This window comes from Nycticebus coucang, chromosome 6, assembly GCF_027406575.1.
Source record: "Nycticebus coucang isolate mNycCou1 chromosome 6, mNycCou1.pri, whole genome shotgun sequence".
NCBI classification, from domain to species: Eukaryota; Metazoa; Chordata; class Mammalia; order Primates; family Lorisidae; genus Nycticebus; species Nycticebus coucang.
The window spans coordinates 35,402,628-35,418,338 of NC_069785.1; the positions used below are offsets into that span (position 1 = coordinate 35,402,628).

Consider the following 15,711-nt stretch of genomic DNA (forward strand, 5'->3'; position numbering starts at 1 on the left):
CTGCCTACATTAAAAATGAAAAGCAAGGAGATCAGAGCTTAGTGGAATTAAAGCTGTCTCTCATTTCCCACCAAGGTTCCTGGATCTCTGAATTCTTGCCACAGGCCCCCGACCTCAGGTCAGTGAACATCTGAAGAGTTGTAGAAATAATTAGAGATAACCGCTTCCATTTCGCTGCCTCAGCCAGGATAACCCAAACCCTGTCTGTTCAGGATTTCTAAGTTGGAAAAATTTACAATCTCTTATTAAACCACGAACCTTATGTAATATTGTTAGGAAGAACCTTGCTGAAAGCTTGTACTGCAAACCCATTTGGGGGAAGTAGGTAGAGGTAGTGTTTGCAGGAAAATGCCATCCATATGTGAAATAGGCTGCAAAAGTCATTTCTGTGGCTGTTCTACTATGTTAAGTGATGGTAATTATATCAGTAACATATAACGATAGGTTGCTGATTAAATAAAAATAAGATCGGAAGATCTGGTTTCAGAGTCAGAAAACTAATTTCTTTGCCAAAAGACTTTTTTTTTTGGCAGAATACTCAGACGCAGGAGTCTATTTGCCTGCAAGGCATAATAAAGCTGACAGCTAGAATGAGCCGAATTTTCTGGGGCGTCTTGCTCTTGAATGAACTTCTCTTGGAAGTGAAAGGGTGGCTGACCACCTTGCCTAATTTGCTGCAGGACTAATCTTAGTTCTGCCTCTTTTTGTATTTAGCTATATCCCCAAATGCTTTTTTCATCTTGAATACTCTCTGGCTATAAGGCTAGAAATCTCTATTTTTTCTTCAAAGGTTGTAGAAAGACATCACTGTTTTAAAATTCTAATTCTTTTTGGGTGCAGTGGCTCACGCCTGTAATCCCAGCACTCTGGGAGGCTGAGGTGGGTGGATTGCTTGAGCTCACGAGTTCAAGACCAGCCTGAATGAGTACCATCTGTACCAAAAAAAAAAAAAAAAAAAAAAAATAGTAGTGGGTGCTTTGGTGGGTGCCTGTAGTCCCAGCTACTTGGAAGGCTGAGTAAGAAGATCTCTTGAGCCCAAGAGATTGAGGTCACTGTGAGCTGTGATGATGCCAGAGCACTCTACCCAGGGCCACAGAGTGAGACTCTATTTAAAAACAAACAAAAAAATTACATAAACATAATTCTAATTTTCATGTATCTTATTTTCCAAATGATTCTGCATTGCTATCCTCTGAACTGATTTAAATCCTCCATATCCTGTGATCATTTAGAATTCTTCCCTTTGCATGGGTGTTTTTAGAAGTGAATACTCTGGGAGGGGTGGCAGCTAGGACAGCTGAGTTTCATAGAAGTTAGTATCCCTTCTTTCATTTTATTCCTAGACCAGCCTCATCAGCATTACCTGAAAATCTGCTAAAGGTACAAATGCTTGGGCCTCTTCCTAGACTTACTGAACTGGAAATGCTAGGGGCGGGATAAGGCAGTCTATGCTTTATTAAGCCCTTCAGATGACTCTGATGCCTGCTCAAAAATCTCTAGTATAATACATGACGGAAGAAGTTCTTGAGTTATAGATTTCTGAAATGAGTCTGAAATGACTGCTCAGAGGATTGTTTAAAGTACTGAGGAAGGAGGGATGATAGCCCCTGGTGACGGGAGAAGGGACGCTGTTGTGGAGTATGGGGAAAAGGGAGGGTGGGAGCCAACGTCCTTCCCGGAGCAAGGACCGAGCTCTATACCCACACAGATGGTGTTTCGCCCTGAGGACACACGGGAGCTCCACTCGCTGGGTCACTGCTGGAAGCTCACAGAGCAGAGTGTAAGGCAACTGCAACTACCTCTGACACTAAAACTAACAACAGCTTTTTTAGTGCGTGTGGAACAATTACTCTGTGGCAGGCATTGTTCTAAGCAAATTATTTCATGGGATCCTTGCAAGAACACCGGGAGGAAGATGTAAACATCATTTATGTTATGCAGCTGAAGAATCTGAGACACAGAGAGGTCATAATGGCCAAGGCCACGCGGTGAGCAACAGGGAGCCAGAGCGGGAGCCCACTGAGTGCAGCCATGTTGTCCTCACCACCTCATTCTGCCTTCCCAATACTCACAGATATGTATTGAAAAGGCTGCCATTTGCCCAGTGAAAGGAGGAACACTCACTTCCAATGGCAGTTGAAAAGCAAGCTTGACAACATTTATAAAGCCTTTGAGAGGAATTCTTGGGGGAAACACCACACTTGTGCATTTGGCATGGTGCAGGTGATCTAGTCCAATTGACCTGAAGGGCTTTCTCATTTCACATCTAATGAAGGGATGCTGAGCTTTGACTGGTCTTTAGAAAAGGCCAGGATTAGTCAAAAAAAAAAAAAAAAAAAAAGTTTTAAACAGAAAGATATGTGGTCCGTTTTTAAGCCACTATAAATATCTATGTTCTGTAAAGTAGGTGAGGAAAGTAACTGGATAAAGTTGTATAGTTGTGTCACTAATATAAAATGGTGGTAATTATACAAACCACCTTTATGGACAGCCTGTTTGTTAAATATACAGTAGAACCTCTGCAGTTGGCCACCTACGTTGACCACTTCTTCAAATTGACCTAATTTTCATAGATCAGACACGCACCACCTGCATACAGGCTTAGTTCCTTATGCTGACCACCTCTGTACATCGACCAATTTGTTACAGTCCCTTGGGTGGTCAACTTACAGAGCTTCTACTGTATATAAGATCCAAAGATCTAGTTTCAGAGACAGAAAACTAATTCCTTCACTGAAAGATCTGTCCTCTCTTTTGAACGCTTAGGAACAGTAGTTTACCAGCTGGCAGGGTTTGAGGGAGCTGCTAAGAACTACTGGGGAAAATGACAACTATTACTCCAGAAGATGTCCATTTCTCATTTAGAAGTTTCTCACTAGAACTTTGACTCTTCTCAAAGAAGCCTTCCCACCTGGGTAAGGCTGAACAAAAGGTGTTGTACTGCAAAGAATGAATTTAAAACAACCCAGAAGATAGCTTCCTCACTGAGCCCTCTTGTCCAGGCTTTGTGGGCTGAGAAGGCTTTGCGAGAGAGCTGCAGCCACTGGGCCGGGCATTTCAGCATATTAGATGAGAAAGCTTCTGCACCAGCTCTCATAAGTTGGGGCATACAGTCCATATTCTGTTCGTTTTTGATAGACAGCTAGTGACTTCTGGAAGGGTTGGCAGAAATCCTTCTAGTGGTAGATCCTTGCTGAAGTGACAAATGCATCCCCACAGTGGTCTGATGCTTGACCCAGTAACAGAGGTATTGGTAGGGGAGGGTGAAGGAAGGAAGGAAGCCCCATGTGCAGTTCAGAAAGGGTGATTTTCCCACCCAAGACAATTGGCACATATTCCTCAGCTATCCTTAGCACAGGGTTAGGCCTGTCTCCTGGTGTTGTAGTGGGTCTTTTCAGCTTCCGCACCTCTTAAGGCTGCCCCAGATTTCAGGAAGGTTTCCAGTGCCCAGCTCTGTAGGTTTCAAGGTCTTCTGTAGGAAATGGAGGGAAGCCCAGGAAGGGACTCTCACCTGCTCCTGTGGGGGTGAGCGGAACTCCCTGGTCTTCCGAGCAGTCAGGGCTGCAGACATGTTCAGGGCCTGCATAAGCTCATTATAGCGGAACTTCTGATTTGCCTGCAGCTTGGAGACAAAAATGTCACCAAATGCCACGATGGCCTCTACTCGGTGCTGTAGCTCACAGTCGCACAGATAGCTGAGGAGCTCACACATCTGCAAAAAAGGTATATGTATACAACAACTGCTCAGGCACATGGGTGAGGTTGCTGGCATACCCATTGTACAGATGGTAACATTGAGACTTAGACAATTAAAGTAACTTGTCCAGTGTCACACAGTGACCACACAGTCATTCCTTGAATCTAAGTCAGCCTGAATCAAGACACAAACTCTTTACTCTTAAGACCAAAGGAAAACAAAACAAAACAAAAACAAAAACTGAGCCCACCAAAGACAGAATAAATCTGCCTGTGCAGAGAGAGAACAGCATGTCTAAGAAACTGTTTTCCCAGGAAGCTCAGTATAAAAATCAGCACAAATCATGCCTGCGAGCACTGCCTCCCTTTCTGACATCTGGTTCTGGAAGATAAAAAATAGAACTGTCTCCCTTCTCATCGTTCATTGTCTCTTTGTTGATCTGCACTGTTTTTCTGTGATCTGTTCTTTCTTCTGTTATTATTGCCAATCTCATCATCACAACTCACACTAACAACAATAGGCCTAACACCAAGCATTCTTTGCCACTTTGCCAACCACTTGGTGTGCTTTAGTTCTCAGTGTGTTCCTGATATTTTTTAAAAGCAGAACTTCTATTAACCTGCCTCCCCTTAAGCCCTTCATGTGATTAAAAGACACTCTCCAGTCCTGCTGAGTACAGGCGACAGAGGCATGGAGAGCTCTCATTTAGCAGGACGCTCGGGCAGCTGTGCACACCTTCTCCTGCCAGGTGAACCAAGACCCAGAGTAGATGTCTGCCATGCTGTGATTAGCATTTACTAAAAATGACATAAACCAACGAAATGGGAAAACAAAGTTGAATTACTAAGAAACCTCTGTAAAAAGCAAGGCTTGTTTTTTTAAATTTCAAAAATTAAAAATTAAAACATCTCCCCTAATTGGGGGAAAACATGAAAATCTAGATACATTTCACACTCAGGTTGCTTTCTAATTACCTCTAAATCAAAGTCTTACTTTAAAAACTCTCAACTGGCACATATCTCCTTGTGGAGATACATTACAGAGATTGTCTATGCAAAAGAAAGGGTTCCATGTACCCATCAGAAGAATCACATTAAAAATGAAGTCTTGGCCTTATATCAGAATAGCACATTTTAGCACATTTTAATAAAACGTTTATGGCATATAAGTGAAATTTGTTACGCTTCTCCTCTCTACTCAATGTTTTGATTAACTGGTCACCTACCAAGTTCATCACATCAGATAAGAGAGCTTCTACTGGAGATTATCATAATACACTTTGTGATAAACATATTTCACAGTGTATTTTATGAAAATATTTTAAATATTAATTTTATAGTATTATCCACATTTTACATGCAAATAATAAAGCTAAGGCTCTGATCAGCTACTGAGTTGGCAAGGTCACACAGCCAGCAAATGTCTGAGGAGCAGGAATAGAAACCCGGGGATGGCTGAGCCAGGATCACACTCCACTGGGACAGACTATTCTAATCTATTCATTTTCATTTCTCTTTTCTCAAGGTCCAGAAGACAAAAGTTCCCATCCTTAGCACATCACTGCTGCTAACTTACATCTGAAAAGCTCAGGTTTTAGCCAGGTTTCTAGGTGGTGCCTCTGAAAGCATGCCAGTCCTCCTTAGCTCAGATGGTGGTGATGTGTCTGCTCCTCAAACACATCAGCTGGGTGGTCAGAGCCAGCCCCTGATGGGAGCAGGTGAGGGGTGCTACGACCCTACGAGCTGGCTCCTTTATTTTATCCCACAGCCAAAGGCTCCTTGCCCTCTTCAGACACAAATGAGCCCTTGTATCCCAAAGGGAAAGTGGTGAGATTAGGGTGAATCCATCACTGGTACCAGAAAAACAATTCGAAAGCATGTGTCTTTGGGCAAGGGGAGATTAAGGGAGTGCATTCCATGCCAGAAACAAGCAACCCCCACGTGGCCCTCTCCCAGCTTCTCTGCTGCACTCTTTCAGCAGCAGGAGAGAGGTCAGTGTCGCAGTCCCAGCCTCACATCGGGCTGCACTCTCTCCCTCCCAGCCCCTTCCTGGGGCACGATCTTTGCTGCCTGGAGTTACCTGCAGTTTGACGGACTCTGGTAAGCGGGTTTGCAACAAGCCTCTGACGGGAGCCTCCTTGCTGGCCTTCTCCCCAGCCTCCACCGCCTTCTCCTCCACCTGGGTCACTTCCTCCTTCTCTGCTCCCTCCTCTAACATCTCCCCGCCCTGCTCTCCAAATACAGAGGGCTCTATGAGGAGGAGGATCTGCCGAACATCATCATCATCAAACACCCCCATAACCAGCAGGGTGCCGATGAGTTTCAGCACAGGCACAAACTGGAACTCCACGGACCCCCCGACAGGGTCCCGGATGTGGGCCCCGCTGCACTGCACGGCCTCTGTCAGCATGCTCAGTGCCTTTGTCCTGAGATGCTCCAAGGGGATCTCAGGGCTCTGCTTTTGGTGCTCCTCACTGGTGGTGACAAAGCAAGGGGTGGAGAACTGGAACTCTGGTTTGAGGCATGTGGTCAGGCCCACCCCGGGCAGCCCATGCCTCTTGGACTGGTCTGGGTACAGGCAGATGCTCCGGGTGGTTCTGGTAATGGGGATGATGTGCTCATCCTTCATCATCAGCTTCCTCTCCTTAGCACTGGCCAGGTGGATGCTGATGAGCAGGTCAAAGAAACCAGAGCGAAGGAGCCCAGGAAGGTACTTGTTGTCAATGGCGTAGAAGAGCTGGGAGAGGTCCACATGGCTGCACAGGGCGTAGGCCACTCGGTTGTTTCCCAGGGCACACAAGGCGCTGTAGAGTCTCAGTGTGTGGTAATGGAACTGCATCAGGTCCTGCTGCTCACAGAGCTCCAGGATGTCCACACACCTGGGGAAGGACAGGCAACCAGCCACACCATGGGGAGAAGAATGTGCCAGAGCTCAGCAACTTCACCCAGCCCTGGGTGCAGAAGGGGTCTGGGGGCAGAAGGATGGCGGCATCTCTACCACGCTTTCTCTTAATTACCAATCCTCTCTCAGCCTTGGTCCATACCCCAGTTCCTGGTAACCCACCACATCTAAGTACAAGGCTCTCAGAAGCCTGCAAGACTAAAGACACTGGCTTACCAAATATGAAAGTCCTCTTTCTTAGGGGAGAACAGAAAACCCTTGAACAGAGAAGCATCCAGGTCCATGACGGTGGTGACTCGTCTTATTTATAGGATCCTCCATTTCCTGGAGGAAAAGCTTCTCAGGTGTAGCTGGAGCCCCATCAGACCACCATCAACATCATCTCTGTAATCTCTGACCTACCATCACCCATGGTGTGTTCACTCCCCTGAAAACACACACACCTGCACTCTTGTCCAGAGAGGAAACAGTTCCCATCCTGAAACCAGTTGGCATAATCCAAGTAACTTTTTCTCCCTGACTTAGGAAGGCTCCCCTGTGTGTGAGCGGTCAACCCTTGGGTTCTGATTTCTGCTTTTTTTTGTTTCACTCCTTGCCATGGTTCTGAGGAGCTTCTGAAATGGGCTTACTCATCTGAGCTCCTGGTCTTTTCTGCTCCTTCCCTGCACTCCCCTGTCCTGCTGCTGCTGGGACCCGACAGGACACCTAACTGTCCACTATGCAGGTATCATACCTCCACCCAGTTCTCATTACCCACCTTTATAGTCAAAGAGATTAATAAGCACAATAAAAGTTACTTAATTCTTACTATGTACAGAAACTGTACTACTAGTTTTATCTTTAGCATCTCAGTTCCCCCAACCCTTTAGAAACCCTTTGGTATAAATGCAGAGACTGATGCTCAGGGTACTTGAGTGACTTACCCAAGGCCACATGGTCAGAAAGTGGGAGCACTGTGATTCAACCCAGGCCATCATTTAAGAGGACCTCTAAACAAGGGGAGACCAGGAGCCCAAATTCTGTTCCCTAAGTTAGACGTGCCTCATCCTTCCCCTTTTTATCATATATAATGTATATTTCGGGGTCACTTTGTTCTGGATTAAAGGCATGGAAGTCTTCCCTGACCCCAGGCCCCAGGTACTAAGCAGAGGCCCCACGGCAGGCGCACCGTCATGCCTTTCCCGCTGTTTCCCAGTGAATAATGAGAGTGGGAAGGGGAAGAACAGAAACTGAGGCGATGGGGAAATCAGCAGTCACCTTGGGACTGAGCAGGGTCCAGTGAGAACGCTGCCAGTTCCCTTCTGGGCTGGCCGGGCCCTGCACCCAGGCCTGCCCCTCCTCGGGGGACCCCTGGGATGCCTGCCCCTCCTCGGCGGACCCCTGGGTTACCTGTTCTCCTCAGGGATGTGGAGCGCCATCATCTGCAGGGGCTCCATGCACTGCACCGCCCAGCCGTGGCGTTCGCTCACCCGCTCTGTCTCCACCTTCAGGAAGCTGTTGGGCATGCGGCTCCAGAGCACGGGCTGGATGGTCTGCACGTCCAGCCGAGGTGGACACTGCGGGACTGGGTTCTTCTCTTCACTCTTGAATATGGCCGCCGACAGGGGCATGGCATTCTGGGGCGAGGTGGAAGACATTGGAGGGGAAAATACACACGCCATGTGGAGACTCTCAGTGGCTGGGTGGTGCACCCAAGCCCATGGTAACCAACATGGTTAGAATGAATTAAAGAGAGACAAATATATCGAGGACACCACTAAGAGCTTTGCCAGCATGAACTGGGATTTTGAATAATGGGTTATGTGAGAATGAATTGATTCTTTCAGCACCCAGAGGGTAGCAGGGGAAAATAAGAACGCATGCTGGGATCTCTGAATTTCACAGGCAAGTGTAGGGGCCTCTGGGTGGGGCACGTATGAGAAGCGAGAGGGCTTCTCTTGTCTTCCAAAGCCTGGGAATTTTTCCCTTAATGGTCGGTGCTACCCTCTCATGTCATGGCCATTAGATGAGGGGCAGATAAATACCTTCAGCTTCCCAAGTTCAAACTGAAACAAAGAGGTACTCGTAGGTTGCAGGAAGACCGCTGGGAACACTTTGGTATTGGGCTCCACCTGGAAACCAAAACAAATCAAGCAGTTTGCCAAGGGCTGTACCAGTACGGCTTGCCAAGCCATTGGGTGTTTTAGTCAACACTGTCATTCTAATCTCAGCTGAAAGAGGACAGCTTGCTGGCTGGTCACTCTCCACTGCTCAGAAATTCTTGCAGACTTGGTAACCTGGTGGAGATTGTCATGACTCCTCATGGTAAACACTCTGTCAGCTGGGGCTGAACAATCTCAGGTCCTTTCATTCTATCTCTTAGGTACTTGAGCCAGGAGTCTTCTCCAGCACTCAGAGGAGGGTCACAGGAGAGGAGCTAACTTACCCTTGAAGGCAATGCCTGCCACTGGTCACTGAGCTCTGTGCTGGGCTTGCTCTGGAGCCACCCACTGAGGGGCAGCCCTGCCGTCTACCACGCCTGCCATATGGGTGATGACAACTGGGGATGATTCAGGATTATTTCTCAGGGCAAATCAGTGCTGGTCAAGCAGGGTGATCCCGTGGCAGTGTTTTTCAATCTGGCACTCCTGGCGTGTGGGGCTGGGGAGCTTTTGGTTGTGGGTAGCCCTGCAGGACATGGAGCAGCATCCCTGCCCCCGTCCACCATTCAAGGGCAGCAGTCTCCACCCCCACCTCAGTCACCACAACCAACAAGCTTCCTGACATGGCCAAATGTCCCAGGTAGGGCAAAAGCCCTGGTTAAGAGGTCCTGCTCTCCAGGCAAAGGGACTTCCCTGCAATAGCATAAAGAGGCTGTCTCCAGAGGCCGTCTCCCCCTCCAACCCCTCCTTCTCCCTGGGTTCCTCTGGAGCTCTCGTCCTTCCTTCTCAAACTTTATGATTCCAGTTCTTAAGATAAAGAGTTGAAGATTTACTAATCCAGCTGGTGCTTAGACGAGACATATGGATTTATTGACATAGGATATCAGGGGCTCTCCCAATAGCAGACTTCTGGGCTTCTTACTGGCCCAGAGCTCTGCTTCCTTAGGGCTACAATAACTTGAGGGCTGCAAGTTGTTCTAGGTGTCACTTATTGGGTACGTGAGAAATCAAGGGGCCAGCCCAGAGACAGCTCCTGCCTTGTTGCCAAATTCAGAACGACATCAGATCAGAATTTCCTATTTGTGTCTCATGTCTGAAAACCCAGGGTCTGGATCAAAGCAGATATAGAACAGGTATTAAATAATTTTTCATTGAATGTCCTTTACACAAAGCTTATTTCAGGCATAGCTAGCAGTTCTAGTAAAGACCCCCATATTTTAGTTTTACTGGCATTTATGTCTTCACATCATCCATGAGCACTTGAAACATCTGGTATAAACCAAATATTTTTACCTAAAATACGAGCCCACTGGCATGCACTAGAATTACCATGGACTGGGAGAAAGTCTGGGGTTTAACCAATCTGACCTGTTTCATCGTGAGAAAATGATAGCACTGAATCATGAAATCTTCTAAGTCATGGCCATAAAATGTGTTTTTATAAATCTAAATGCAGAGGAGGTTCATTTTTTAAGGGACACCTATAACATACTCTTGCAAAAAGAAAACTTCCTATATTCATTTTCTATTGCGACATGAAAAAACGATTGGAAATTTAGTGACTTAAAATAACATAGGTTCATTGTCTGACAGTTTTTATGGGTCAGGAGTCTGGGCACAGTTTAGCAGGTCTCATAAGGCTGGCCTGCAGGTATGGTGTTAGCCTGGCTGCTTTCTTTTCTGGGGCTAAGGATCGTCTTCCATACTCCTGTGCTTGTTGGCAGAATTCAGTTGTTTCCAAGTGTAGAATAAATGCCCTGTCTTCATGCTGGCCGCAGCCAGGGCAGCTCTAGCCCCCCATCCCTCTCATCGCTTATCACGTGGTTCTCTCACAACATTGCAGCTTTGCTTCTCCAAGACCACCTGGAGTATCTTTCTTTCCTATCTGCTGAGATGGAGTTTATATCATGTAACCTACTCAAGACAATGACAGACCCTTCACCTTTGCCATACTCTGCTAAAAACAAGACACAAGTTCTAGGGGAGGAGATTATACCATTGGGTGACTCCCTGGGGTCACCTTAGGAGAATGTCCAACCACCATTCCTCATTTGTAGGTGGGGAAGAATTGCAAGAATTTTTTAATGTCTGCCTTTGCTTCAAATGGCTTCATTTGGTGGAATTTAGGTCCCACTGTGTGAGCAGACTTATATCTGTGGTACTCAGCGACTGTCCCTTGGGAATACTACATGGGTAGGGAACCCAGACAGCATGTACTTAGTGAGCACTGCCCAGGTGCCAGGCATGGCTCTGCACAGGGGCGCAGCAGGGAACATAACAGAAATCTGTACCCTCAGGGAGCTCACGTTCTCACAGAACGCACCTCATGCTGGATGTGGGGCTGTTGTCATGTGCAACTGACTTTTCCTCGTTTGCATTTAAACTACCTTGGACCACTGGCCGATCTACTTTGTTCTTGCAGTAATAGACATTCTATTTCTAATCATGTGTGCAGGTCAGGGCACAGGAACCGGCCTGAATTGAAAGCTGACCCCTCTTATAAATCCAAATCTCGTAGCTAGCTCTGTCCTCAGAGCGGTTTGGCTGGAGTGGCAATTGCTGGGGAGTAGCTCTTGAAATGTAGATTTTATTTCTCATTTCTCCACTAATTATATTAAGTGGTACAGAAAAAAGTGTTCATAAATTGCATAGCAGTATTTAATGGGGAGGTCTAGCAACATTGTTAGAGAGAATCCTCTCATTATTTCGGTGACTAGTCCTTTCCGAATGGAAAGTGTATAAATATTGCTGGCCTGCTCTTCTAGAGATAATTGAAAACTGAAAATGGCTACCACTGCAGAATATCAATGATCCCACGGCTGGGGCCAGGCGCATGGCTGGAACAGAAGGGGGCTGGCTGGTTGTGAGCCTCCTGGGGTCCCTGGGTAGAGCCTTGACGCTCTCCCTTTTGCAGGAACCTGCCTCAGGGCAGGAGTGAGGCCTGGCACTGCCGAGCAGAGTCATTGAGGTCTGTGGGGTGGCAAAGGCACTCCAGGAGGTACGTGCCAACACCCAGCTCAAAGAAGACAAGTGACTAGCCCAACATCACCTGGGAATGACTGTGAAAGATGGGACCAAACCACCACAATGTCCTTCTCTTGCTGATAACATGTCCTCAACATCATGGGCTCTTCCCTGAGGCAGGCAACTCACTGCTGCGGCAAATACAATTTTTTTTTTTTTAATTAAAGTTTTTTTTTTTTTTTTTTAGACTTCCAAAGACCATCTAGTCTTAAAAGTTATTAGATGCTTTAGAGTTCTCTGCAGCTCAGGGAGGACACTTCAGTTAAATTCATTTTAAAAGTTAATGGGAAAAAGCTAATGGATTCTGAAGGGCAGAATGTATATAAAACACTTCTCAGGGGACTTGAGGGGTGGGAGAGGTGGAATCATGAGAAAGTACTAGAAGAATAATACTTTACTTTCTGTCTCAAAGCCTGGCTTTGTAAATGCCACTGTCTGGAAATGACTGGTTGGGCCCCAGCTGCTGCACCCAGCTTGCCCAAGTGGTACTGATGGCTCCCCTGTCCCCAAGAGGAACAAGGAGGCAGAGCCAAGGAGGGTGGCTGCAGAAGTCTGTGCCAGTCAGCTGTTCTCAGCCCCCAGGAAGTGTTTGGTCCAACTGTTTTTGGTCAATGAACATTTCAGACACGAGGCACCTGCTGTCTACTCCTTCCCCAACCTCCATCTCTTCAGACAACTGGATGTTGTAACCTGGGGCTGACTGGAGAGTCAGGGGTTCAATTCACCTACATGGTAGCAGGATATTTTTAATCTGCTGTTGTTAGCCAAGTTGGCAACCCTGGAGGACTGTTGGACGTTTGAAACACTGACTGCCCCTCTCCTACTCAAGAACCTTCAATGTCTCCCCATTTTCCATCTACACCTCTTTATCATTTCAGATACATTTTCACCACTCAGCATAAGAGCCCCATGCTGTGCTGGTCACGGATCCTCAGACATACTGCATGCTTCCCTAGCTCCATAATGCCCACGTGCCATTTATTCAACCTAGAATATTCTTTCTCTTCCCAAAAAAACTTTTCATTTTTTTTTTTAAATCAAGATTTGGCCTTAACGAACATTTTCCTGACTGCTCTCGATGAGAGTCGGCTCTTCCTTCTCTGAACTCATAGAACACTTGTATGTACATGTGACTGTCCGTTCTATTCTGCAGTGTCAAGGGGGTTTATATTTGGAAATTTAACCCCCTAATTTAGCATTTCCCACCAGCACTGAGGAAGTCAAGGTTCACAGAATATCACTAATTATTCAAGTTATAAAAGTGCTTCTCTTTGTTAAACAATTTGAAACATGCTTGGTGTAGACAGGTTGCTTTGTGAAGTATTTCTCAAAGCTTTTTACAGGGCTAACAGTCAAGGCCAAACTTTAGGAGGAAGATGCAATATGGCCAAGCTCACCTGGCTATCTAGGATGAAGGTGATCAGGCTTCTTGTGGTCAATGAAAGGTAAACCTACATTTGTAATACACCTGATGGCTTTCCCGAGTAGCTCTGTGCAAGTTCACAGTCCATGAAATAGGGAAACCCATTATTTATATAAATGCATTCTTTAAGGATCCTGTCCGTTAGTCATACAGAATGTGAATAATCTTTTCTGAAAAGAGACTACTCCCTGGCAAATCAATCTGTTCTTATAGGTTTTTATTTTCAGTATAGAAGTTTCTTAAAGTGAGAAGTATTCTTGCTCACCTTTTAAACCCTGCATCTTGTGTCGTGTAGGTAACATAACGGCTGCACAGAGACATTTATGAAATAAATGAATAACCTTTTACAGCTCAATGCCAAGGAAAAGCCTTTTCTTCCTCTGCAAAGGTGACTAGTGTATCTGAACAACCAAAAAATATGATTCCACCTTTTTATCCCTCTGTACAAAATGAAGTCACTTTGTTCTCATGTATTTGTTATCCTAACCCACACGTGGACCATGTGGGCCTATCGGCTCGACCCAGTGTGGCAGGGATGCTGAATGTGGAGAAAAACTGGGAACACGGTCCTGAACACAAGGCCTGGGACATGGCTGCCTTGGCCCCAAAGCCGCCCCTACCTGGTAGCAGGTGCCAAGTTCTTTCCCATTGGCCGAGAAGGACAACATGCCCATTGCCAGATCCACAAGACAACCGATCTCCAGGTCCACGTTGCTCCGACTGGATCTTTGGGAACTGGCCACAATGTCCCCACCCCAGACCATGTAGCAGTTGCTGCGTTTCACACTAGGAACCACAGAGAGGAAAAGGCTCAGAATCTGGACTGAGACAGCTTGTGATCAAGATCAGGAATAAAAATGCCCCAGAAACCTTCTAATGAAGCTTTTTCACCAGCCCCAAATAATTTTTTTTCTTATATGAATTCATTCATCTTTGGCCCAATTTGCTCGGGCACGAGCTACTTGGTGTAGGGATATGACAATTCCTGAGGCTACCTCCTTCCAAAGGGCACAATGTTCTGTAACTGTTTCCTGACTCCAGGTCAATTCGCCCTGGTGAAATAGATAATGGGCACGGTAATGCCCCCACCTTACAGATGGGCAATAGAGACAGACTGAGGGTGATTACATTAGGTAAACTTATATAGGGATTTGGAATAAAAGGCAGAAACAAAAATCTGGGTTCAGGGTTCTAGTTCACCGTTCATGGGAAAAGGTGGTAAAACCCTTGAAAACTCAGGCCCATATTCCTTAGGATGGCCAACTTGGGAAGACTTAAAAGTAGGGAGCATCTGTCTCTGGTGCCCTGCCCCCTCTCTGGTCTATATGTACTGCCCAGCCCTGCCCAGCTCCCTGGGGCTCTGGCTCCTGCACTATTGACTAATTGTGAACCTAGGTGTCTTTCTCAGCTGTTAACCAAACCAAGAACGTAGAACTCAATTATGAGCATTTGCACTTAAAAGCAAACTATAATAACTGCGAAGCCTTTGGGGCCCCAAAGCCTGATTCCCTAAGTGTAGGGTTTCACACCCTGGGTGGGCTGAGGAGAGGCTACACAGGGGCAGAAGTGATTTGCAGAGCCCTTCACAAAGGGCCATGGCAAGAGGCAGCTGATTCTGTCTCCTGTCAAGCTAACCCTGGTTTATACCACTGGAGGGGCCTGGTCCCTTTAAGTCACATGGCATGATTGTGTTCTAGTGAGAGTGTGACTCTCCACTTCATGTAAGAGCAGCCCCTTTAAACATCTCAAGGCCAATCTGATGTGACTCAGCTTGGCTTCCTGTTGGGAGTCTCAGCTGTGTGCAACAAGGCCACTCCAGGGGCTGGGAGAGTCTGTACAGCTCCTTATGGTGGAGGAATCCTGGAACAGACTCTGTGGACCAGTGATTTTTAACTGGTGTGCTACGAAAATTTTTAAAGATCATTAAATTATTTTTGAAAGAAGTTCAAAGCATAGTCAGTTTTTTTTTTATTATTCTTTTCTTTTGATCAACATAATTTAAGTGTGGTGTGAGAAAGAAAAGTTTGAAAAACACTGCTACAGCCTCTCAGAGTTGCTGTACTTCTCTGGACTATGTTCTGATTTGGAAAGCCAAGGGTTCCATTAGGATTGTCCAAGGTTCCTTCTGGCTCTAGAAATCTATGGTTTTCCCTGGAGAGTGGAAATCCCCTTTGTAAGCTTCATTTATCTCCTCCTCTCTCCTCTAGGGCAACCATGGGGCTGTTTACTCAGCGTGAGAGCCCTCCGGCAGGGGTCAGGGCAAACAGCCTTTTCCGAAGAGTTATAGCATTGTTAGGTTACCATAAAGGCTCAACTGCAGCCTGTTGGCACTGCTTTTCAGTGATTAAAGTACTAACTACATGATGACTCATGAAGAATTCAATTAGTAATGTATTAAAGCCATGGGAATCTGGCCATATTTTAAAGGGTACAAATTCAAAATGCCCCCAAACATCTGAAAATTGATTTTGTATTTATTTCTTATTATGTGGAACAAAGAACTAAGAATTATTGAGTGCTTACCC

General features: G+C 46.2%; 1 protein-coding gene across 2 annotated transcripts in view; it reads right to left on the reverse strand.

Moving 5' to 3' along the window:
• RYR3 (ryanodine receptor 3) overlaps positions 1-15,711 on the reverse strand; it is a 502,828-nt gene that overhangs the window by 171,451 nt on the left and 315,666 nt on the right. For both annotated transcript variants that reach the window (XM_053594081.1, XM_053594080.1), the window contains 5 exons: positions 13,807-13,972; positions 8,623-8,709; positions 7,988-8,214; positions 5,777-6,575; positions 3,512-3,712 (listed from right to left, as the gene is read on the reverse strand). In XM_053594081.1, the coding sequence (XP_053450056.1) occupies positions 3,512-3,712; positions 5,777-6,575; positions 7,988-8,214; positions 8,623-8,709; positions 13,807-13,972 (1,480 nt within the window). The remainder of the gene's footprint in view (positions 1-3,511; positions 3,713-5,776; positions 6,576-7,987; positions 8,215-8,622; positions 8,710-13,806; positions 13,973-15,711) is intronic.